The sequence below is a fragment of the Sceloporus occidentalis genome, unplaced genomic scaffold (assembly GCF_023333645.1).
Source record: "Sceloporus occidentalis isolate IW3139 unplaced genomic scaffold, rSceOcc1.0.p SCAF_3, whole genome shotgun sequence".
Taxonomy (NCBI): Eukaryota; Metazoa; Chordata; class Lepidosauria; order Squamata; family Phrynosomatidae; genus Sceloporus; species Sceloporus occidentalis.
In genome coordinates this window covers 105,156,248-105,180,048 of record NW_028316983.1, presented here as the reverse complement: position 1 = coordinate 105,180,048, position 23,801 = coordinate 105,156,248, and the positions used below count along the sequence as shown (strand labels likewise).

The 23,801-nt window shown below is 38.4% G+C and overlaps 2 protein-coding genes across 4 annotated transcripts in view; one reads left to right on the top strand and one right to left on the bottom strand.

The window, feature by feature from the left end:
• The window catches only part of LOC149316536 (diphthine methyl ester synthase-like), a 52,709-nt gene extending 48,715 nt beyond the window's left edge, over positions 1-3,994 (top strand). Inside the window, exons 8-9 of one of the 2 annotated variants that reach the window (XM_089515781.1) lie at positions 1,409-1,459; positions 3,696-3,994. In XM_089515781.1, coding sequence (XP_089371907.1) covers positions 1,409-1,459; positions 3,696-3,801 — 157 coding nt within the window. In that variant the 3' untranslated portion in view covers positions 3,802-3,994. The remainder of the gene's footprint in view (positions 1-1,408; positions 1,460-3,695) is intronic. The other variant, XM_089515783.1, reaches the window with a different exon arrangement.
• LOC149316535 (zinc transporter 7) overlaps positions 1-23,801 on the bottom strand; it is a 40,586-nt gene that overhangs the window by 13,869 nt on the left and 2,916 nt on the right. The window contains exons 3-8 of one of the 2 annotated variants that reach the window (XM_089515769.1): positions 20,114-20,227; positions 16,220-16,307; positions 15,466-15,592; positions 14,457-14,606; positions 12,164-12,214; positions 7,875-8,010 (exon numbers count right to left, since the gene is read on the bottom strand). In XM_089515769.1, coding sequence (XP_089371895.1) covers positions 7,875-8,010; positions 12,164-12,214; positions 14,457-14,606; positions 15,466-15,592; positions 16,220-16,307; positions 20,114-20,227 — 666 coding nt within the window. The remainder of the gene's footprint in view (positions 1-7,874; positions 8,011-12,163; positions 12,215-14,456; positions 14,607-15,465; positions 15,593-16,219; positions 16,308-20,113; positions 20,228-23,801) is intronic. The other variant, XM_089515770.1, reaches the window with a different exon arrangement.

Sequence of the window (23,801 nt, the reverse complement as noted above, 5' to 3'; positions counted from 1 at the left end):
ACACACTTAAATTGTACTTTGTTTTCCAGTACTACATTATCTGGGGAATAATGCAGGCAATGCCAAGGCTTTCAAGAGGATGAGAGAACAATCATTAGGGCTTGTTTGCCAGACACAGAAGCAAAGATGAAAGTAAAGTTCTTCCATTTCATAAAAAGAAATTTCTGGGACCTGCAATAACACTTCAAACACCCAAAGCCCATGGGAGGAGAATGATAATCAAACCCCACCCCTAAGTATTGCTGCTGGAGCTGCTGAGAAACAAGTAGCCAAGGTTAAACTACTGTGGCCTCTGGGTTTATCCTGAAAGTGCCTGAAGACTCTCAGTAGTAGTAGTAGTAGCAACAACAACAACAACAACAGCAGGATGTGAAAAAGCAGTAATTTGCTGTTTCTGATGCCTCCTCAAGTAGAGATTTTGCACAAACTACCCCCCCCCCCCAAATCCTTTCAATCTCCCAAAACACCAATAGTGAAAACTGATAGTCAACTTCACATGGGGTTTGAGAGACTAGCACTGTACAGCAAATGTTATGTCTATAGAAGCCAACATTGGCCCTGATTTTGCCAAAGCTACTCACAATTACTTTAAAAATGGTTCCACCGTAAGAAAACTGGGGATGGGGGCAAGTGACAAATCTGTAGAGCAGTGTCACCAGTAGCCAGGAGAACAGAGGGGCAGGGAAAAACATTACTATCAGGCCCTTCACAAATACTGCTCTTATGATACCACTTGAAAGAAAGTGACGTGTACAGTATATCCTAATGACTCACCTGATTAAAGGGAGAAAATCAGTTTAGTTTAATTCAAGATTTGCTATGATCTCTGAAGGCTGAGGCTGAGCTGTTCATAAGGGTCAACTCAAACATATTTTCTCCCCAGAAACTTTTAGACTATATGGAATGTTAGCTCCCACATCCACAGACTCTGTCCTATACTTCTTTATTCTGTACCGAAATTAATGGAACATCATTACATTAAATAAGGCAGGAATAAAAAGATAGAGGGGCAAATAGGAGAATGTAGAGGTGAAGCCAATAATGGATTTCTCTCTGTAGTAGACAATCTCCTTCTACTCCCCTTGGATCTTGACCCCTACAGTGTTCACATCTCATACAATCTATTTTGTTCCAATTTAATGCATTTTCAGTGAGGGAAAATACTCTGCATATTTACCCATGGTTCCCTCGCATGTACCTCAAAAAACTTGGGCAGTATCCGCGTTAATCCAAGGGGAGACTGGAAGCTTATTCATCTCTACTTAAGAGTCAGTTTTAAAAGTGTGGCAACGACATATATCTTTCTTGCTAATTATTATTTCATTTACTAGTCATGAAAGTATAGAAAAGCTGTCAAATATTATCTTCCGAGACACTACACACTTCAACTTCTCTTTCCTATATTTAGCACATGCTCCAGGCTGAAGAAAACAACAGCAAGAGAACATAAAGGTCCTATGTGAGTAGACTGCATACAATTTGCATACAGTATATTGACTGGAGTGAACCTGTCATGGATGACTAGACATATGCAACACTGAGGCAATTTTAACAAATCAGCTAATCTGCACAAAGACAATTTGGCTAGACAGAGCCATATTACACCTCTACACTGCTGTGATTCAGACAAATAAATTGTGAGGGTCCTAGTTTGTGGGCTGTCAGTTAACCAATTCTGACAAAACAAATACCTTTTCAGGGTTCAATTGAAAAAGGGCTAGTGGGATGACCTTCCATGATCAAGCATCCTAATAAGGCACGGTTTCCAGTCATCAGAGGAGATCTATAACTATGTTCAGTCAAATACAGTCATAAAACCCTCCAAGACCCTAAGCACGTGAAGGTCTCTGATGCTGCCCACTGTACAGAGATATCCAGAGTGGATTTACAGGCATGCCCATGTCCCCACTATCCATACAGTCCTCCATACATTGAGGCAATAACCTGAAGAGAGGTTAAGTACGATATTTGTCTCCAACCAGAACAACCATGTGGAAGATATTTTTCTGCTGTTTATTCATACAATCACAAACAATCGATGAATGATTGTTCAGATTCAGCAGTACACCTGACTCAGGTCACTCTAGCCATCCATAAACTGTCTCAGAGATCAGGTCTGCACATCAGGTGCATTGGTAGGATTCTTTTACAGAACAATATTGATTCTATGATTCTATTAATTCTATGAATCTTCTAGATCTAGTCAAGTTATACTGGTATTCTGTAGCAGCTATAGAGGCAGCATCATTCATAGCCAAAAACAGAATATTCCTAAATCAATACTGAAAAGCTGGTAGTAATAAAAGAAAATATCTCTGGAAGATACCCAGAGGTGTCTCTCTTAACTAACAGTTTTACCTGCCTATTCAGGTGCCCTTATCTTCATACAGTTGACTCTCCAAATTTGCAACTTTGACGGATTTGATTATTTGTGGTTTTGATTAATATGTTATCTCTAGGAATCTCTAGGTCCTCCAGAGCAACTCTGTCAGAAGCTGACCATAGAGTTCTGCTGGAGAAGCTAGAAGTTCCTAGAGAAAACATTTCTCTAGGCATTTGTAGATCCTCCCGCATGATTCTATGATCAACATCTGGCAGATATTGACTATAGAGTTGCACTAGAGAATCTGGAGATTCCTAGAGAGGTGTTCTTCAGGTAAAAAGAATAATGCTTTTTCATTTGTGGATTTTCCACATTCACGGGGCTGAGATTGCTAATCTGTGTGGCTTCTTCCCTCTCTCTTATCTGGAACTCCAGAGAGCATATATGAGTATAGCAGGCTGCCCACTGGAGACATCTGCTCAATGCATGGATGGGTGCAGCATTGACAAAAAGGCCATGCTGGGGAAATAACACATTCCTACTCTTGCACAATTCCAATCTCATAAGGAGTCCTGCATAAGGGTCTGAAACAGATTTCATATTTACGTCACACTGTGGCACACAGCAATAGATTTGGCTTGCATGAATAGTAATATACTGGGGTAAAAGATATCCAGAATTTGATAACATCAGTTCAGCACTGGATAGAAAGCTGAAGACTGTGGACAAGAACCACATACACTGTATCCAAACCACAAATGGAAATTTAAGACTGTCAGCAATTTATTCGACATAGATGTTATGAAAAAGAAAACAACTTATTCTGAATACTTGGAACTAATCCAGCTGTACACTTTACCTAATGTGGGCCCTAGCTAAATTGCAAACTCATTTCCTATCCACAGGACCATTCTAGCATAAAAATAATTATATACTCATGCATAAGTCTAGAACTTTTAGTTAAAAGATTGACCCCCAATAAACTGGGTTGAATTATTCATGGGACAATAAAAGTACTGTATTTTAAAACCCCTTATCAAAAAGAAACCATCCCCTTCCCTAAGTAGAGTGGTGAAAAGCAAGAGCTTAGTCTGTCCCGGGACAACCTAAAGAACCACCAACCTCCTCTACTCTCTGCTGTGGCACCGCTCCTGACTTTTTAAAATGCCTGGGTGTGAAAATGACAGCAGTGGCAACTGTTTAGCACTTTTCCTTTGGTGCTGAGGAACCAGCCCTTCAAAGATTTGAATAGGACATCTGTGTATGTATGTCAGCTTTTCTGGGTTAAAATCAGGCAAAGTTATCGCATTAATGTTAAAGGTTATAATCACCGCTAACAATCACCATTTTCTTTAACTTTTCATTCTTTTAGACATGTGCATTTTCTTAGCTCCACCTGTGTTAGATCATCTCTCCTACATATTGTACAGCCACCATTTACCATAGTTCCCTCCTCGTTCATCCAGCCTTTGGAGTAAACACAAACAGTTACACCTGCTGGAATTTTGTAAGTTCTTCAGCATCATTTTCCTTTGCTTCGTCCTCTACATGTTATGTTACGCGCCCCTAGGTATTAATCTTGACTTATCCACGGATCATTTCAAAATCCAGCATTCTGGCCCCCAAATCTACCCTTGACTTATATATGAGGTGAACGTATAATTGATTATATAGGGCAAACAACTAAAAATTAAATTATATTTAAGAATGTGCAGAGTCTTCTTCTTCTTTTTAAATAAAAAAGTTATATTTGCCTTGCAGTGACACACTGCTTAATCACATTTGGAATCAAACATATTTTACTTTGTTTTCAATCATCGTTTCTTTCTTCACCAGTACTAGGCATTGGCACCAGGAGAAAGGGTGGGATATAAATTAAATACATCATTTTCAACACACACACACACACACACACACACACAAACCAAGTGCAGAGTTAAGGTACAAGATTTAAAATTAAATACTGCCACTCATCACTGGTAATTACAATTGTTAAAACACCACACTAAACTAAAGCTGCAAAAGAAAACTGGAAAGTCATCTAGTGTGCCTAACAATTTAGTGCAAGAGTGGGAATGAAGCAATCTTCCCTAAGCTGATAAACTGCAGCTCCCTGCAGCTGTAGCCAGCATGGCCAATAGGAGTTACTGTGTGGAGGCCTACATAATTCTCACTCCTGATTTACTGTACAAATCACATGTCCTTGAAAATACAAGTACCATGGTAGATTAACTATGTTTACTAGCACTGAGCTGAATCATCAAATGCTCTCCTTTGCCCACTTATGCAGCTCATATCCTCTTCTAGTTTAGTATTACTGATGTTCCACCATAACCACTGCGACTTTAGTAGTGGTTTACCTAAAAACACACAGTTTCAGCAAATCCTGGGTGTTGCAGAAGAACCAATATTGTGGCATTTTGTTTACTGTATGAAAGTCCATCTATCTCTGTTTTTGAAAGAAAGAATAATATGCCTGAATAAATCATTGTAATTATTGAACACTAGCTTTTTTTCTGATAAATGGTTTTACTGCTTTGCAATGAGCTAGAAGGAAAAACAAGATAAGGTGGAGAAAATACTTTGAGTTGTTATGTTAATAGAGCAAGGCAGGCAACTGCAGTTATTTATGGATTATACCTCCCATGAACCATCACTAGTTGCTTTTCTGACTGGGTCTGTTTCAAGTTATAGGCCAAAAACCCAATTACTCACCCTGCTGTGGAGAGAGGCCCAGAATTCAGAATCCACTGGCTCACCCTGGCATAACCAATGACACTAGAAGTAAAACAGCAGCAGGCACAACAGCCATAAAGGAAAGCAGGAACTAAAGGGAACAAATTATTTGGAACCAACTTATTTCCCCTGCCTTTCCTTGCCACAGCTATGCAAACCTGGGGGGTTAATCTGTAACAATTAACAGCATCACCCAATCTCCATAATCAAAATGGACGACATCTGTATTCTCATAGGTATCAACACTGAAGCTAGGTACCAGTACAAGCACTTTTCTTGGCTGTGGCAGTACATGGATCACATCTGTACAGTGTACACATGTGGGGTTTGGTTTACATACAAGATTATATGTGCTATTTGGGTAACATATTGACCAAAGCTTCACTCACCCACTATCAAAGGTGTCAAAACTAGCATAACCAAAACACATTATTGTCACAATAACTGCTGCAGTCAAGGGCTTTTTGAGACCACTTTTTAATTGGCTTACCTGCCCATTAATGGTAATACATCATACATCTCATGAAAAGTATTCGAATCCACACAAAAATTAAAGCATAATGTGATAGTACCTAAATTGCTAAACAACAATTTTCAGTGCTTGAATTAGGCGTATTCTTAATGAATTCCACAAGCTCCTATCCCAATTCCTCCCAATTTAAGATAGAATGTGGACCTCTGTCTCAGTAGTTAAGTGAACTCACACAAAAAGGTATAAGGAGCAGGCCTTTCCTGCCTTCCTCCTTTGAAGCTGAGAACTGGTATTCATTAAGAGCACTCACGATCCCTTAAAACTAGCGCAATATCAGCCATCAATCATAATACATAAAATATTTTTAAAATAAACTCATAATTTGCCACGATTATCACACATAGGCACAATAGTCCCATGTGTTGTGCAGGAAGGTCATGTTTTTTAATTGAGAGAGCATGACTGGAAAAGCTTCAAACCAAGGCAATGACAGTGCACTTTATCAAAAAGGAACTTGTTATGAAAGTATAGTCATGCTGGTATTTATCTTTAAAGAAAGTGATTCACAAGTCAACATGAACAACACAGATTTTGCTGCCATCAGCTTTAACTTCTATGTTTCTTTTAAGACACAGAAGACTGAGGTTGCATGGTAAATTGTTAAAGGCCAATATTGTTAATGGGGTTCAGGTTTTACTGTACCATGCAATTTATGCAGCTGATAATAGGCCTGGTTCATTTTCCTGCAGCAGCTCTAACCAGAGCATTTACTTCTTGAGGTAGGAAAGCTCTTGTACAGTGGATTTTGCCCTTCTCCTCTGAGTTTTGAGGACACTTTCTGCAGCAAAAGGTTGTATGGACTCCATTGCTGTTGAAAAATATCCTATCTGTTTAGCATGCTACACTTTGGAAAGTACTTCCAAGTCAAGGAGAAACAAAATATGACATGCAGGGACAGGGGGATCACTTTTTCAAAGTTTGAAAAAAAATGACAGTGCCACCCTAAAATTGGGGGGCTGCAGGTATCCTTGGAAAGCTGCACAAAGCTTTTGGTGCAGTCATGCTGGCCACATGACCACCAGAGTAGTCCTCGGATAACCCTGGCTTAGTAACAGAGATGAACACCACCCCCTACAGTCAGCTACAACTAGACATTCATGTCAAGGGACTACCTTTACCTACTAGAGGAAAACTCACAGGGTTTTTTTAAAAAACAAACCTTTAGCAGAAATAATCAGCATTTACAATTCAGTTAGCAGATTTCCGAGTTGCACAGAGCACTCAGACTGTCTGTTCCACATAGCAACAATATTTATTTTTGAACATGTGAGCACTAGCTAACTAGCTATTTTACTTATTTCTTTACTATATTTATATGCTGCCTTTCTCCCAGGACGAGACCCCGGGCAGCTTCTAGGATGTTAAAAACATTTTACAAAAAGTTTTAAAACCAATTTAAAATCACCACATTAAAACATTATAAAACTAATTTAAAATCATGTAGAAGTCAAAAAACAGATAAAACATACATCTTATTAAAAACATTCCTTGCTTAACCATTAAAAGCCTGCTTAAACAAAAATGTTTATAATTACTAGGATACATTATTTGCTCCTTTGTCACTACATACCTCTGTATAAATACAGTATCACTATGAAAAGAAAAGTGTCAACTAAATAATGTCTACAAAAGCCCTATTTATTCCTGTATGAAATCACAACCTCACTCAAGCTTCTTTCAAAATTAGTTTTTACTAAAGAACTCTTGTGCAACTGAAAAGCTTGTAGGCTACATTGTTAGCTCCTATTACAGCAATCTCGCAAATCAACAATAGCAAGAAAGTGATGTGAAACTTCAAGACTTCCCTCATTCAAATATCAGAAGTTATGTGGAATGCTTAAATTTGAGAAATACTACTAAAATGACAGGAGAAAGCTTCAGCAGATACAAATACTAAGCGGCTTTCTATGAGAAGTTTGGCAGCTTAATTCAGTGAAGACTACACTGTGTGCCAGCAGGCTGGGCTCCATTGAATTTGAGGCCATTCTGCTCCATTTAGTAGTACAGTACATTGCTTATATAAACCACACAAAACAGAAAGAAGATGTTTCACAATGTGGGCCGGAAAGGCTGTTTTACATGCCTATAATACACAAAATTACATGTGCAAGCAGAGCTTTCTCCTGCAGGAGAAATATTTTAGATGTGAAAATTAGCTGCTACAAGATGGAAACAACAGTAAGCAATGAAGTTAAAACTTGCTGCACAATTATAGCAGTTGACAATGAAGTCTATGAAGCCTGTTGTTCCACTTCAAAAGTGATGAAGAGCTGTAGCACTTACCTTACTCCTATAAGCAGGGCTATCAGCATTGAACAGACAGGGTCAGCTATCATTAAGCCATAGTTCTGCATCAGTAGTGCAGATATGATTACACCAATACTTCCAAGCGTATCAGCAAGAATGTGCAAAAATACACCTACAAGAAAACATGTGAGGTGAGAGGTAGTATAAAAATCTTTTCTCAACATCAAATCTCACCAGGCTTTAAATAAATGATTAAGCTGACACTTGAGGTGGCAGCAGACAACTGTTTGCTTTCTGGATATTTAGCATAACACTCACTTATGTGTTGCTACTATTCATGGATGGATTTATGTACAATATTTACTATAGCGCATCTCTTGGCTGGGTTCCATAGGTAGTATTGGTACCCCAAGGCCATTAAAATAAAATATTTCTGTTTATAAGGCTATATTTAAGATTCCCAAATGATAATACTTTAGAGCATCTAATATTTGGGGAAAGGGGACTGTTTTTCAAAATTAAGCTATTTGTTGCAGCATATCCTTAGTTACAATAAATAACGCAACTCAGCCTAAGACATAAATAAGATTAAATATGGGAGACTATGACCCACAGCTTATCCATTTTTACTAGCTGAATGCAACAAAATAGCTTCCAAGATCCCTTGTGTTTTTTGAAGTGCTGCAAGTATTATTATTTTATTCTAGTACCAGCCACAAATTCCTTTGCCAAATAAACTACTTCGGTTCCAGGAGATCACACAAATCTGGGCAAGTGTCAAACCAATCCATCCCCAGAGAATGTTTAGCAGACATCAAAAATTAAGCCTGTGGATCCCTCTACTGGTAGCTAAGGATATTATAGCCAATAAAGTATTAAAAGATAGAATGACATTTACAAGATTTTAAAAGCTTCCCTGTATTGCCTTTAGTACAATTTAAATTGGGGAAAAATAGGATTTATTTCATTTATACCTTATCTTTTCCTCACCAGGGGACCCAATGTGACTCACAACATAGATTAAAACTAAAAAATAAGTATTACTGTATAATGAAAAGAAATTTAAAACAATTAAATAAAATACTCTGTTTAAACAGCACGGATTGAAAACTATTTAAAAACATTCAAAATGTGGCAATGAGAATCCAAGTACAGAATCTCCCCATTGAAGGTGGATTTGACAACAACCTGTTGATAGCCAACACACTGTGTAAATTTTAAAAAAGGCTTTACCAGCTAGCAGAAGGAAAGTCGGAGGCGGGAGTGCAACCAAGCTTCACAAGAAATGTCATTTTTGACTTACAAGAACCAGAAGTCTATAACAAATATCAATAAAGTTCTGATACTTTTACTTAACATAATATGTAAAAGCTTTTTTAAAGGATCTGGCACCCTCTGCAGGCATACACAGGAAAAGAAAAATTAAAAATTGTCCTGCGCAGTTATGAATATCAAGGCACACTCAACACTGCAGAATTACCCATGCGTTTATATCTGCTCTGTCATATTTAACATGCACCGAGGTTAAAATGTAAAGTAATTTATATCTATACTGAAAGAAAACTATAATACTTCAACAAAAAGCAGAACTTTCATTTTACTGTTCATCTCTCTCTATGTGTGTAGCTAGAATTCTATATCCAGAGAAAAATCCATACATGCTGGAAAACTGGAGATGACCCTTAGTTATTTGCCTCTGAGCAATGTGCTAACTTCTTTGGAAATGCTACTAGTGTGCTGTTGTACCTTCAAGTCATTTCTGACTTACAGTGAGCCTACTGCAAACTCTGTGGGTTTTTTGGCAGAATTTGTTCAGAGTGGAAAGTTGAAGGCTTTCATGGCCGGCATCCATAGTTTTTTGTGGGTTTTTTGGGCTATGTGGCCATGTTCCTGGCGAAACGTCAGTTAGAAACTTTTCTGGAACATGGCCAAAAACCCACAAAAAACTATGTTCAGAGTGGGTTTGCCACTGTATTCCTGAGGCTGGAAGAGGATGATGTGCCCAGGATCACCCAGTAGGTTTTCATGCCCAAGCCTGAATTCAAACTCTGGTCTCTAGTCATAGTCCAATGCTCAAACCACTATGCCACACTAATTCTGCTACTCTATTACTAGGAATATATTTAGGTTTAGAAATAACGACTTTCCCTTTTTCCTTTCTGAATACTGTACTGCACAGATTCTATTTACAGTAATATATTGTATTACAGAGATTCTTCCACATAAAAGAAGCCAATTTAACACAGTTCTTGTGAGCTGTAAATTTCCCAATTTTTTTATGTTCATCACAATGGTCTAGTAGTATTTAAGAAAAGTCAAATTGTAATATTCCAGTATCTGCACAAATGACCTGCAATTACTTTGTGAGCCTTTCCACCAGGGAAGCAAAGCATGCTCCTAGGCTATGCTGAAATGACTGAAAGCCTCACATACAAATGTCATTTCCCTGTGAGAATGCAAAACATAATTCAATTCTATGCATGTCTATTCTGAAGCCATAGCTTCTAGCCATGCAAGAGAAAGCTCAAAGTATGTATGGTCTAAACAATTTGATTGAGCAAAGTATTTAATTTATTTAATTTAACTTATTTCTAACTAACTAACTTATTTATTTATAGTATTTATACCCTGCTCTTCAGCCACAAAACCTCTCAGAGCAGCTTACAGATTGTTAATTTGACAGGTCCCTGTCCTCAGGTTTACAATCTTTAAAAGGCATGACACAAAATGAAAAGGGAAGGGCAATGGGAATAGGTATTAAATTCCTTTAAACACCAATGCTTTATGCAGAGAAGCAGCAGCGGGTCTCATAACCTTCTTTAAATCCTTGTTGTTGTGTGCTTTCATGTTGTTTCAGACTTATGGCAAACCTAAGGCCACCCTATCACAGGGTTTTCTAGGTCGGAGAGCATGTGACTCGCCCAAGGTCACTCAGTGGGCTTCCATAGATGAGTGGGGAATTAAACCCTGGTATCCCAGGTCCTCATCCAGTGCCCAGACCACTAAACTATGTTGGGGCTTCACTTAAATCCTACTGTTCCATTATGACATTATTTATATGCCTGCAGGAAAGGGAAAATATATTTTACTCTTATCTATTTTATTGTTTGTATGTACAGAGCTGTGCAAATCTACAGTGCTAGATAAATAAAGCATAATAATTATTATTATTTATTTTACTATTTTGAAAATGCAATATTAACAATGTGGTTAAAAAGACCAAATTACTTGCATCACTATGAATTTTAGCTATGTAAGATTATTACTGAATAGCAATCTCTTCTGAATAAGAAGACTTCAGGCATGTAAGTTGTACTGGCAAATGGTTGTCTATATCTGCAATTGCTATGGAAATAACACACAAGGCAGATATCAGATAGACTAGGATGGGCAAGATGCAGCTCATGAACCTCATCTGACCCCCCTGGCAGCAATTAAAAAAAATTCTGCCCCCCAAAATTATTTTAGAAAAATGTTTTCTAAAGAGTTATCTCCAAATATACTAGATGGTATGGAGGGCATTTCCACTATGTGTGGTCAAAAACAATTATTGCCATTTTCCCCCCACAAAAATATTTTTTGCCCTAAAATGTTGCAAAATGTCTACTGGGCCGTGGGGTGTAATCCCACGACATTCTGCTGGACCCCTGTGCCAATTTAGGACTAGAAGAGGCCATTTTTGAAACCCCGGACACGATGCAAATGCCCTCATCACCCCACCCCCACCCTCAAAGCATTTGGAGGCAAAACAAATTTTGATTTCTTTTTATGTCAACAATTCCAATCCTCCAAGGTTTCCTGGAGGCTAATGTGCCAGCCACACACACCACTTTCCACAGTTGTGAGCTCCTGAACAAGACAAATCAGGGACACACTAGTTTGCTAATTAACTAACAAAACCTTATATAAAGTTTATTTCTTCAAGATTCACACTTTGTTGCACCAATGTACTGGAATAAACTTCCAGAAGAGCTTCGGATGAATTCTACATTGGATGCCTTCAAAAAGGCTTTAAAGACCCACCTCTTCCGGTTAGCATATCCTCCGGACTCTTTATAGAGAATGTTTCCTCTGATAAAAATGGCTAACTGCGATCGATAGATTCCATGTTTGTATTTGTTTTATACGCTGCCTTGGTTTTTATTGGTATTTAATTGTATAGATACATTATGATGCGTGTTTTTATGATGTGTGCTTTTAAAGATTCTGTGAAACGCTTTGATCATTCCAGAAGAGCGGTATACAAATAAAGTATATTTTTATTATTATATTATGATTTAATTTCACTAGACTATGAAATTCAACTCACTTTATTCACAACATACCTTCTAAAATCTGTTTGCTGGATCCACCAGCCAATTCAATGGGGTGCTCATCTGTAAAAACAAGAATTTAAAACTTAGTTATTCTCTTAATGCTTGTGAGTTGTTGTTTAGCACAGTATATTATTTTAAGATCTCGCATTATTTTCAGCCACTGCTTATACAATACAACAGGTCTCCTCAGCTTAATAGAGCTGGACACACTTTAAGGAAATAACTGTATGGCCTTTTTTAAAAAAGCGAAAACACTGAGGAAAGAAACAAGAGAACTCAGTGAATCTTATAAAACTGCCAGACATTTTTGTGTTTAACACAAGGGGGGAAGTAAACCATGGAAAGAAGAAATTAAGAAAGGTGGCCCAGCCAATGGAAAGGTCTAATTGTTGACCACGTCAGAGTATAACTACAGAATTTCAAAACAATGGGTGGTATCTTAAGTATATACTGTTCCTATTACTGACAATTCTGAAGCAAGTGAAACAGAGCCACACCATGTAAAACTCAGGGTCTTAAGGATGAACACTAAGAATAGAAGGCATGAAATGTCCCATAACATTCCAAGGGTCAAAACTGTCCTTTGGCTATACCACTCACATTTCAATTTCTTACCGTGATATAGTTCACTATGTACAGAATATAGCGAAAAACTGTTCTCTTCAAAATAGGAAGGCTCCACCTTGCAAAAGGGAGCCTGGTTTTTCTGTGTCTACTTTGCTTGGTAAGAGCTTAAAATTTTAAAAATATGAGCTATTTCTTTTGGTCACTGGGAGGAGGAGGAGGAGGAGCTAGAAGCCCTCCAGTTTCTACAGAAACTGCTGGTAGAGGCACGTGCCTGACAGCGCACAAAACCCCCTGCCATGCAAAAAATCTAAATCAAATGTCCATCCAGCCTCTGTTTAAAAACTTCTAAGGAAGGAGACTCCACCACTCTCCGAGGAAGTGTGTTCCACAGTCGAACAGCTCTTACTGTCAGGAAGTTCCTCCTAATGTTGAGGTGGAATCTCTTTTCCATTGCTCCAGGTCCTGTTCTCTGGAGCAGCAGAAAACAACCTTGTTCCCTCCTCAATATGAAATCCCTTCAAATATTTAAATAGGGCAATCACATCGCCTCTTAATCTTCTCTTCTCCAGGCTATACATCCCCAGCTCCCTAACTCGTTCCTCATAGGGCATGGTTTCCAGACCCTTCACCATTTTAGTCACCCTCCTTTGGACACACTCCAGTTTTTCAATGTCCTTTTTGAATTGTGGTGCCCAGAACTGGACACAATATTCCATGTGGGACCTGACCAAAGCGGAATAGAGGGGCAGTATTACTTCCCTTGATCTAGACACTATACTTCTATTGATGCAGCCTAAAATTGCATTGACCTTTTTAGCTGCCACATCGCACTGTTGACTCATGTTCAACTTGTGTTCTACTTGGGACGCCTAGATCCCTTTCACATGTAGTCTCATTCAGCCAAGTGTCCCCCATCCTATAGCTATGCATTTCATTTTTCCTTTGTCATTTTTCTCTTGAAACAAGATATGTATCAAAGCCCGAGAAAAATAGTGCCAAATCACAACATTCAACCACTTTCACATAATCTTGGCCAACCTCCTATCCTGAAAGTTCCAAACATCTTTCAATGGGCAGAAACCAACGCATGACTTCTGCTGACAGAACACTGCAGCTTCCATGAACTCCAAAAGCATGCAGTAGAAGAACAGGAAATCCTTCAGAGCTGGTTCTGGGGGAACTCCAAGAGTTGCCAGGATGTAAGGAAAGAATTTCTATTGAGCTGATGTATCCACACCAATGTTGTTGTTGCTGCTGTTGTTGTTGTTATTATTATTTCTTACCCGCCTCTCCCCATAGATCAAGGTGGGGAACAACAACCATTAACAGACATACCACATCAGTTAAAATACATCAGTCAATAAACACATCAATTTAAAAGAACAAAAAATATATACACATATTAAAACAATCCACATTTAAAATTCACAATTTAAAAACAATCTGTATAAGCATGCCAGAAGAGACTGATCTTTAAATCTCTTTTAAATTCAGACAGCATATTCATCTGTCGAATCTCTTCTGGCAGGTCATTCCACTGTCTAGGTGCGACTGAAAAAAATGTCCTCTGGCTGACTGTGGCCAACCTAATCCTGGCTCTCTGGAGTAGATGCCAGAGGACCTGAGCATACTGAGTGGATTACATGGGAGGAAATGATCCTGTAATTAACCTGGTTTTACACAGACAATATATGCAAGCAAAAAGGTGAGCCGGCTGCCTCAAACACACACTTACCATGACAATAATCCTGACTTTGCCCATGGCTATGATCATGAGAATGCCCATGGCCATGGCCATGCTTGGAATCATGACTATGACCATGCCCACCATGACTATGACCATGACTTAGAGCCCCGTTAAACAGTGAATGGCTATGTTCATGTCCTGTAAAAAGAAAATTGGAATTTAGAAAGTTTTTTTTTTTGTTTCATCATAATTAAGTCTAATCTCTCAAAATAAATCTTAATCAATTATTCTACATACATCAAATGAGAAAAAAACAGGCCATAAATAGTAAAAAAAAAAAAAAAATCCAAGGCAGAAAAATCTGAGTAATTTCCCTTCTCCACCCACACGACGCCAGGAATTAAAACAGACAATTTAATGCCCCTAAATCAGTGATGGTGAACCTTTTAGAGACGAATGCCCAAACTGCAACCCCAAACCCACTTATTTATTGCAAAGTGCCATGTCCCTCTGGCTTTCTAGTAACAAACTCTGGCAAACTCTGTGCTGGGGCAATGGCACATGTGCCCACAGAGAGGGCTCTGAGTGCCACCTCGCCATCACTGCCCTAAATGGTAACCAACATCTACCACTGACCCTGGAACAAGGAATACCTTTGATCAGTTGTCACACAATTAAAAGAAACTTTAATTAACTGTATTTGTTTTAATTTATTAATCAAACAATGTTTTTAAGATATTTGTTTTTAGCTGATGTGTGAATACAAGTCATATCTTAGAAACAGCTTTCCATTTCCCTTCTCACAAGAAGGAATTCTTGCCACTTGTAATTTGTTGTTGTTGCGGCTGCGTGGCTTCAAGTCATTTCTAACTAATACCAATCCTAAGGCAACCCTATTCATAGTTTTCTTGACAAGATTTGTTTGGAGGGGTTTGCCATTGCGTGGGTGCAATACCCACGGGACGTAATACTGAATCCAACACCACAGCATGAGGCTCTTTTCTGCAACTGCAGACGAAGGTAACTGCTAGGATGAATTATTGTTTAAGCATCTTACCAGACCCATGGGAGTGGCCATGTCCACCATGTTGAAACACAAAAATTCCTACAAGGTTTACAAGAAAACCAAGTATAGAAACAGGAAGAAGTCTTTCATGATGTACATCTGGAGGCTCAAGTGCTCTCTACAAAAATGAAGCAGAAAGTTTCAATATTTCAGATTTACAGTTATCATTTATTATTGTATTTTCTAAATGTCACTTCTGAGAAAAGCATAATGCCATTCTATATGGAAATCAGAGACAATAGATCAGTAAATAATTTTTTCATGGGAAAAAATCTTCCAATACTAAAACTAAGGTTATCCAATCAAACTGACTAGCAGAAGATTCAAGACAGATTAAGTATTTCTGCACACAGTACATAATTGATTAAGAAGTACTGATGGCCACTGTTTTGGGTGGTTTAAAAAGCAGGTGGACCATTAATGAGGGGGAAATGAATATTAACCTAGTCATGCTGGCTCCACAGAACTTCTAGTCATCACAGAAACTAGTGCAGAAAATTTTAAAATACTTGTGGCTTTTTATATCAATTCCAAGTTGTTTTCCACCTTATGCTACTCTAATCTTGAGTTTCAGTCACATACAACTTGGTTAATGATAAGCATACCATATAAACATACTACTAATCTAAAGATATATTCCACTAAGTACTGTGGGATTTGCTTACAAATAAATACCCTAAGGCTCTGCTACACAAATATCTTTATTTATGAGGGAAAATATTTTATAACAATTTTCATTACATACCTCAACACCTTCAGAGAAAATGAAGAAAGCTGTGAAGATCAGAAACAGACCATTTACAAAACCAGCTAGCACTTCTGCTCGAACATACCTAGGAAAAATAAAGAAAACCATGATCTAATATTATTCTGCCCTAGTGCAATATCCATAGCCATTTCATGTCTTACTTCTTTTTGTTAACAGCGACAAACACAGAGTATCCCCTGGCTGGATAACCTTCCCTGAAGGCGTATTTTAAACAAGAAGTTAGCAAGGTGAATTGCCTGTTCCTCAAGTGCCAGTATAGCTACACATACAAAACAAAAAACAACAACAACAACAAAACCACATTTGCTTCACATGAAAGCTATGTCACCCAGAGTCCCCTCTAATATTATTCAGTTTTTCAGTATGAGAACCGTCAACCCACTGAGTGAAGAGAACAGTCCTATCTATTGTATTTAAATTTGTTAGTGCAGGAATGGGCAACTACGATGGATGCAGGGGCCAGTTTTCTGTCCAAGGGCTGCACAAACTGCCAAAACTAGGAGATGAGAGAGACCTAGGCATTCCTGAAAACTGAGAACTGATACTTTTGAATATTAACAAGTATCTGGAGGTCACCACCTATTTAAAAGTTGAATGACTGCTTCTGGAGACTTCCATGAGAGGCAATTTACTTTTAAGAGGCAGTGAAACAATGGTCAAAGAATCTGAAGGCCCCAAGCAACACTGAGGGCATGTTAGGGGGGGTTGGACTGGATGACCCTTGTGGTATCTTCCAACTCTATGATTCTAAGTTCAAATGTCATCATTGGGGCTCCTCCTAGTTAAGTATCACAGAACTATAGGTCAAGATCCTTCATCAATTTCTTAAGTATGCAAATATAGCTACAAATGACCTAAGGAATCAACCCTCATATCCCACCTTAAACCCCAGGGAGCTGTTCCATGTGATGGAAGTCTGCAGTACAGTTGAGTGGAGTGATTCAGAATGACAGGGCCAGTCCGCTGCAATGTGATCGGGAGAAGCGACCTCTTTATTGCACCATGGCGCAGGGGCAGAAGAGAGCTAACGGTGCCATTATGAAGCACCACACTCAACTGTGTCCCTGAGGCAGGATTCAGAGGACATTTATAACTGAGGCAATAGTGCCAGAATTGTGTATACATAACACTATTGAAAATTACATACCTGAAAATTAACTCTATGTTATGAATCTATAACTGCAGTACAGACTGTTAGCCATAGTCTTTGTATGTGTGTACAGTTGGACCTTCATATCCGTGGGGGATCCATTCCGGACCCCCCTCCAACGCAGATATGAAAAAACGTGGGACCTCAAGTCCCACTGTCCTTAATGGCAGCATGTCATGCTCGCGGCCACATGCATGCATGCATTGCCATTTGGGACAACGGGGCTTGCCATCCACAGATGCTGAAATCTGCAGATGGCGAGGTCCCACTGTACTATAACTAAGGTATTAGCACAGGTTTGCCATTTACTGAAGCTATGTAGGAGCAGGCGAACCTATTACAAAAGCATCATGAAAGGCTCACCATCACCTGAATGTGACAATGTGCACATCTTCGGGATCAATTTTTCCTTTTTCTGATGGAACAGACCTTTTTCAACAAACAAGTATAGGATCTCACTGTGTTTCTCCCTGGCTTCAACACTCTACTAACCTAAGAGCAGAACTAGCTAGGTCAAAAATAGCATGCTAGGCACTGTTTCTCATGGAGCAGGTTTCACTTCCTGAAGGGTAACAGAAATCACCTCTTATTTCTTGCCTCTTATTTCTTATTTCACATATGGTCATATTTTTCCAGTTTGATAGTAGGGTTGCCATGTATGTCTACTTTTTATCACTGAACAGGGCACAGAAGGAAAAAAATCCACACTCCACTTACATTCACACACTCAACTGCTTGAAAATCCTTTTTCCCTAGCAGAATTACTAGAGGTGGGATACAAGTTAAGAAGGGGACAATGTAGGGTGTTCCCTCCAATTCTGCACACTCTCCTTTTAAAGACAGAAGCAGACACTCATTTAAACTTATTTTGAAGTGAAACTGATGAGGGTATGTTTAGCAAACATGTGCATTCTGCAACTTGACCTACAGAATCATCTAGAAAAACTAGCAACAAGGTTCAAAAAGTCCTGCTGAACATCCAATCTTCCCCTTTACAGTTATGATGTCATTAAGCTGAAACAAACAGATCATCTGCCAACTCTTTGCCTCACATGCTATCAGGGGTGGGCAACTGCACTGGGGAAAATTTTCACCCCCTCTTCCCCAGTGGGCTGCACCTGTGTGTTGCAGAGCACCAGAAGTGAGGTCATCATGTTCAGCCAAAACAACAACAACAACAACACCCAGGCATTAGGCATTTAAATGTTTTGGAAAGAGGTTTTCTGGTATTTAGAGCCACTAGGAGAGAGAGAGAAAAACCCAATCAGCCAAAATGGGCTCACCGAACAATCAAATCTGGGGGGCCAGAAGGGTTGTAAATGTAGGATTTCAGAGTTGTATGTGGTCCCCAGGCTGGTATTCTACAACCTTGCACCACAGCATGGTCTACCAACCCCTCCCCTTACAAGCCAACACAAAAGAGCAGACATCACACTTTGCTACGGAGCAATCACTCCAGATAACTCAAAAAAATCCCTCTTGACCTCTTATTTACTAAATAACAGCTTTAGTAGAAGAAAGTCAACATCATAGTAACCAAAAGAGAATTTTTGCACTATCTACAATTAGCTATTCTGCAGTACATATGTGAAACTGGACAGTCCTTCATTCTTCAAGTCTTATCAAAAGGTCAACTGCTATTCTCAAACCTAACCTCTCAACAAATAAATTCTCATACATACAAATAATTTTTTCTTGTAGCAAACACTCATATTCGTTCATGCTTCATATCTGTTCCTAACAATACATAAGCAGTATTTCTGTTAGTGACATTATGAAGTCAGTAAAGATGGTTCCAGGATTAGCTTCCAAAGAATATATGCAAATCACTATGAGTAACAAATTTGATTGCTATACCTCACTAGAACATTCAAAAACAGCCATAAAGTATAGCCTTATTTTCTATAACAGACTAGGCTGTGGGCATCTACCAAGTCAGATCCAAAAACAATACAGAGCAACACAGCACCACTATCACATTTTTCAGGCAAGCTACATGAAGGTGCATAACAAAACATTGATGACATAGCAGTTAAGATGCCAACTCTGATGATTGCAAGGTCACCAGGTCGGCAGTTTGAGACCCAAGTGTCGCATGAAAGAATGATGTCGCATCACTAGTGGTAGCTTCTGTCAACCAAGCAGTTTGAAAGCATGTAAAAGTGCTAGTAGATAAATAGTAATGGGAAGGTAACAGTGTTCTGTGCAGTCATGCTGGACACATGATCACAGAAATGTCTTTGATAATGCTGGCTCTTTGACTAAGTAACGGAGATGAACACTGCTCCCTACAGTCAGACACAACTAGACAAACTTGTCAAAGGGGAAAACTTTACCTTTAACCCAAGGAAAAAGAATGGTCCCTTTAAATTTCTTGAAACCAGCACATCTCTCTTAGGGTGAGAAAGGGTAGTCATTCTAAAATTCACCAACAGCCCAAAAGTCTGACATGATTAGTTTAATATCATGAACCAAGAAATTCTCAAGTGGATGTCCTGCATAAGAGCAGTACACTACAGCGTATTTTGCATTTACTTTGGCTAGACAACAGTAGAAATATTTAAAGTCCAATTTCATTAACTCGTTTTAACAGAACTATTCACTGTGAAGCTTCCTTAACAGCATACTGTAATGAAATTGCACATATTCTCATACATGATCAACAGGTTTATGAGTCAACAAACAAAACATCTATGTTTCATCTATTAAAAATTGCTTACCCATAGGAAAAAGCATCATTTGATCTCCACTTAGAAATTACAGATGCTGCCAGTCCAGCTAACAGAGCTGTACAGTCAAAAAACATGTGAAATGAATCTGATATTAAACCTAAACTGGAAAAGAAAAAAGGGGGGAAAGGAAAAAATCAGTTAGGCACAGTGGGTGCCAGAGGACACATTACATAATAAAAAATAAATAAGTCTCATTCACAGTAATGCCAATATTGCTTTAGACTATAAGTCACCTGAGTCTCTACTAATTTTCAAAACATCATTCTGTGTACACATATATATGTCATAGTAAAGATATAAGGATCTACCCATAGTATCTAGCTCATTTGAGAATTCTAGTCTGCTCAACTAACTTAGAAAAAAATCTACTAGCTAACACATAGAAAACTATTTAAAGTGCCAGAGTCAGATTTCCTATCAACCAATCTTACCAGTTGTTTAGGTTTACGCCACACACTTCATAGTAATCATGACACCCAACACATAAGAAACAGTTGATCATGAATATTAAGAATATTAAGAATATATTATTTGCTAGAGAAGCATGTGGCAGCCCACACAAGAAAAAACACAGTAGTGAAAACCTTTACAGAACTGCAAATAAGAGAACAAGGACTATTGAGGCCAGAAAGACTTGGAATTATCTGTGCACCCTTTCTGATACAAAGGTACAGGTAAAGATATATTGAAACTCGAGAAAGCTCAAAGAGTATGTGCATACACAATAATAGCATATTATACAGATTGAAGAATTCATGGGACCCAAAATAAACAATATTCTATGGAGAGGTTTATGAGGGCATAGTTTTACTATTAAACACAGTATAAATGTATCAATAGAGTAGGAAGACTTAACATGAGAGCTAAAAAAGTCTAAAAACAAAGATTTTGTCCAGAATATGTTAGATATAGGATGAATTAAACTAATGTGTAATCCATGGATGTAATCTACATTTAGAAGCAAATAAAATATTAAAGACCGTCATAGAACATATTCCTTCTTACACCATTCACTAAGTGTGTGGCATATATACAGACAATTCTTACACTCAGGACTTGTCACACCTGTGGAAGATGTTGTTTGCTGACCAAGCCAGAAATTCTAATGACCAGTGTAGAATATGTCAAGCTCAGATCTGTGGCTGAAAGCCACTCAAATCCCCTACCTCCCCCCCACACACTTTTTTTCCCCTGAGAGAAGACAGAGAAAGAAGTGAGGCTGCTTGGGCATTGCTGACTGAAGGCACTGTACATTCCTTCAGAATATGGCACTTTAACAACACATTGTTAACAACATTTTTTTTTTCATGTGGGCAAGGCTAGTGAGAAAGCAGCTGAAGGATTTAACGCTTACATTAAAACAAGTCATTCTTGCTTCAAAGCAGGAATAACCAGCAGGATGTTGCTGCTGCATGAGGATGCTAGGCAACTGATTTGGCCCTGCATGGCCAAGTATCTCCAAGAATCCAAGCTAGTAAATGCAGCTGCCCAACAAATTCACAGCTTTGGAGGTGGGGAAGTGGCAGGAATTGCCAAACAACTGCCAGGACAATCTCCAAAAACTTCAGCAGGTTCAAGATTCAGAAGAAGGCAGTCCACTCAGTAAGACTCACCAGAAGGTGGCACCCTATAATGCCAAGGAGGACTACTGAAGCTTGGCTGACTCTGCTTCAGGGTTTAGGCACAGTGTAGCAGTGGTTGCCAAACTTTGGTCCTCCAGTTGGTTTGGACTACAACTCCCAGAAGTTCCAGTCAGCTTGGCCAATGGTCAGGAATTCTGGGAGCTAAAGTCCCAAACATTCAGAAGACCAAAGTTTGGGAATCACTGCATTATAGGAAAAAAGTTAGATATCCTGTATTAAGGTACAATATAAGAAAACCCAGATGGTTGAGTCCAAAGGCTATCACTTCCCACAGTGACTGACCAAATGTCTATAAGAAACACACAGAAAGGACATGAAGGCAATGGCACTTCCTACTGATATTTCCCAGCAACTGGTATTCAGGTAGAGGTTATATGTAACTACAATAATTATAGCCACTGATTACTTTGCTTTCATGAATCTGTCTCATCATATTTTAAAGCTATCCTCTGTGTGTGTGTGTGTGTGTGTGTGTGTGTGTGTGTGTTTTGCGTGCCTTAAAGTCATTTCTGACTTATGGAGACCCTAGTACAAACCTATCACAGGATTTTCTTGGCAAGATTTGTGCAGAGGAGATTTGCCATTGCCTTCTCATCCTTCATTAAATCTCATGAAATCTAATTCCGTACCCCACTATTTAGCTTCAGTGAATAACAGTGAAGAACTCTAATGTCTAATATTATGTAAACTCACGCTTACATGATTAAAATATTATTTTAGGTGATAATAATACATTGTCTGATACACAACCAGCATAATTTTCTGTCTAATTATGGTGAAACTGTCGTAACAAATACATTATCAAATTCTTGTCTGCCTTTTCCATATTGGTCTTTATTTTCCATATACATTTAAAAGCTGCCATGTTTCCCAAGCATTTCTACAATCCATTGATAATAACAGCAGCTCCAAGACTTGTACCTAATGAATTCCAGCTCAAAGCGATTAATGCCTTTGTTGCATTATCTTTATAAAATATCACAAATGAAGTGGTGTTAATTGTTCCTGATTAACCAAGTGTATAAATCTTCTTTAAAGGCAGCCAAAGAAATAAATATGAAATCAATTGCATTAATAGTTATCTCCTCTCTCTTCCTTAAATGATGGGCTTCATTCCAATTTTTGTTTATTTGCTTGTTTCTTTGTTGCTAGTAACTTCAAACTCATTTTATTTATAGAATTTTCCTAAAAAGTGAGCAATATACAGCCCAACCATGCTTTTTTGAACTACAGTTCCCATCAGCCTCAACTAGAATGGCCAATGACTAGGGATGATGTAAAACAAAATCCAAAAACATGCAGAAAGCTGCCAAATACATAATAATAACCTGTGAACAATGTATGATATGACAATTTATTTTGCAAATACAGTACACGTTAGGAAGATTCAGTATTATTCCTATAGCGTTACCTATATATCCAAATGAAGTGGGGTGAGAAAGCAACATGTAAAACAATCCTTGTGTATTTGAGATTAAAGTAAATCTACCAGGATTTTGCTTGAAGAATTATTGTCCTTGGCTGCATCTACACGGCAGAATTAATGCAGTTTGACACCAGTTTAATTGCCATGGCTCAAGCTATGGAATTCTGGGATTTGTACTTTTCTGAGATATTTAGCCTTCTCTGTCAGAGAGCTCTGGTGCCACAACAAGCAACACATCTATAGGATGGAGACTGCATGACAGTTAAATCAGTATCAAAATACATTAATTTTACAGTGTGGGAGCAACCCTTGTCAGTTTAGAATGAATTAAATGAGTAAACAAGATTCTGACACAGGTTTTCTTCCACACTAAAGCTAAAATAAAAGAGCCAAACCTCCAGACAAATGGGAGTACAGTGAGCTCTTATTATCTGCTGGGGGTTGGTTCCATAATCCCTGGTGGATAGCAAAATCCATGGATGCTCAAGTTCCATTATATACAATGCCGCATAAAAGGGTGTTCCTTGTATAAAATGGCAAAATCAAGCTTTGCTTTTTGGAATTTATATATTTTTTTACTATTTTAAAACCATGGATGGTTAAATCT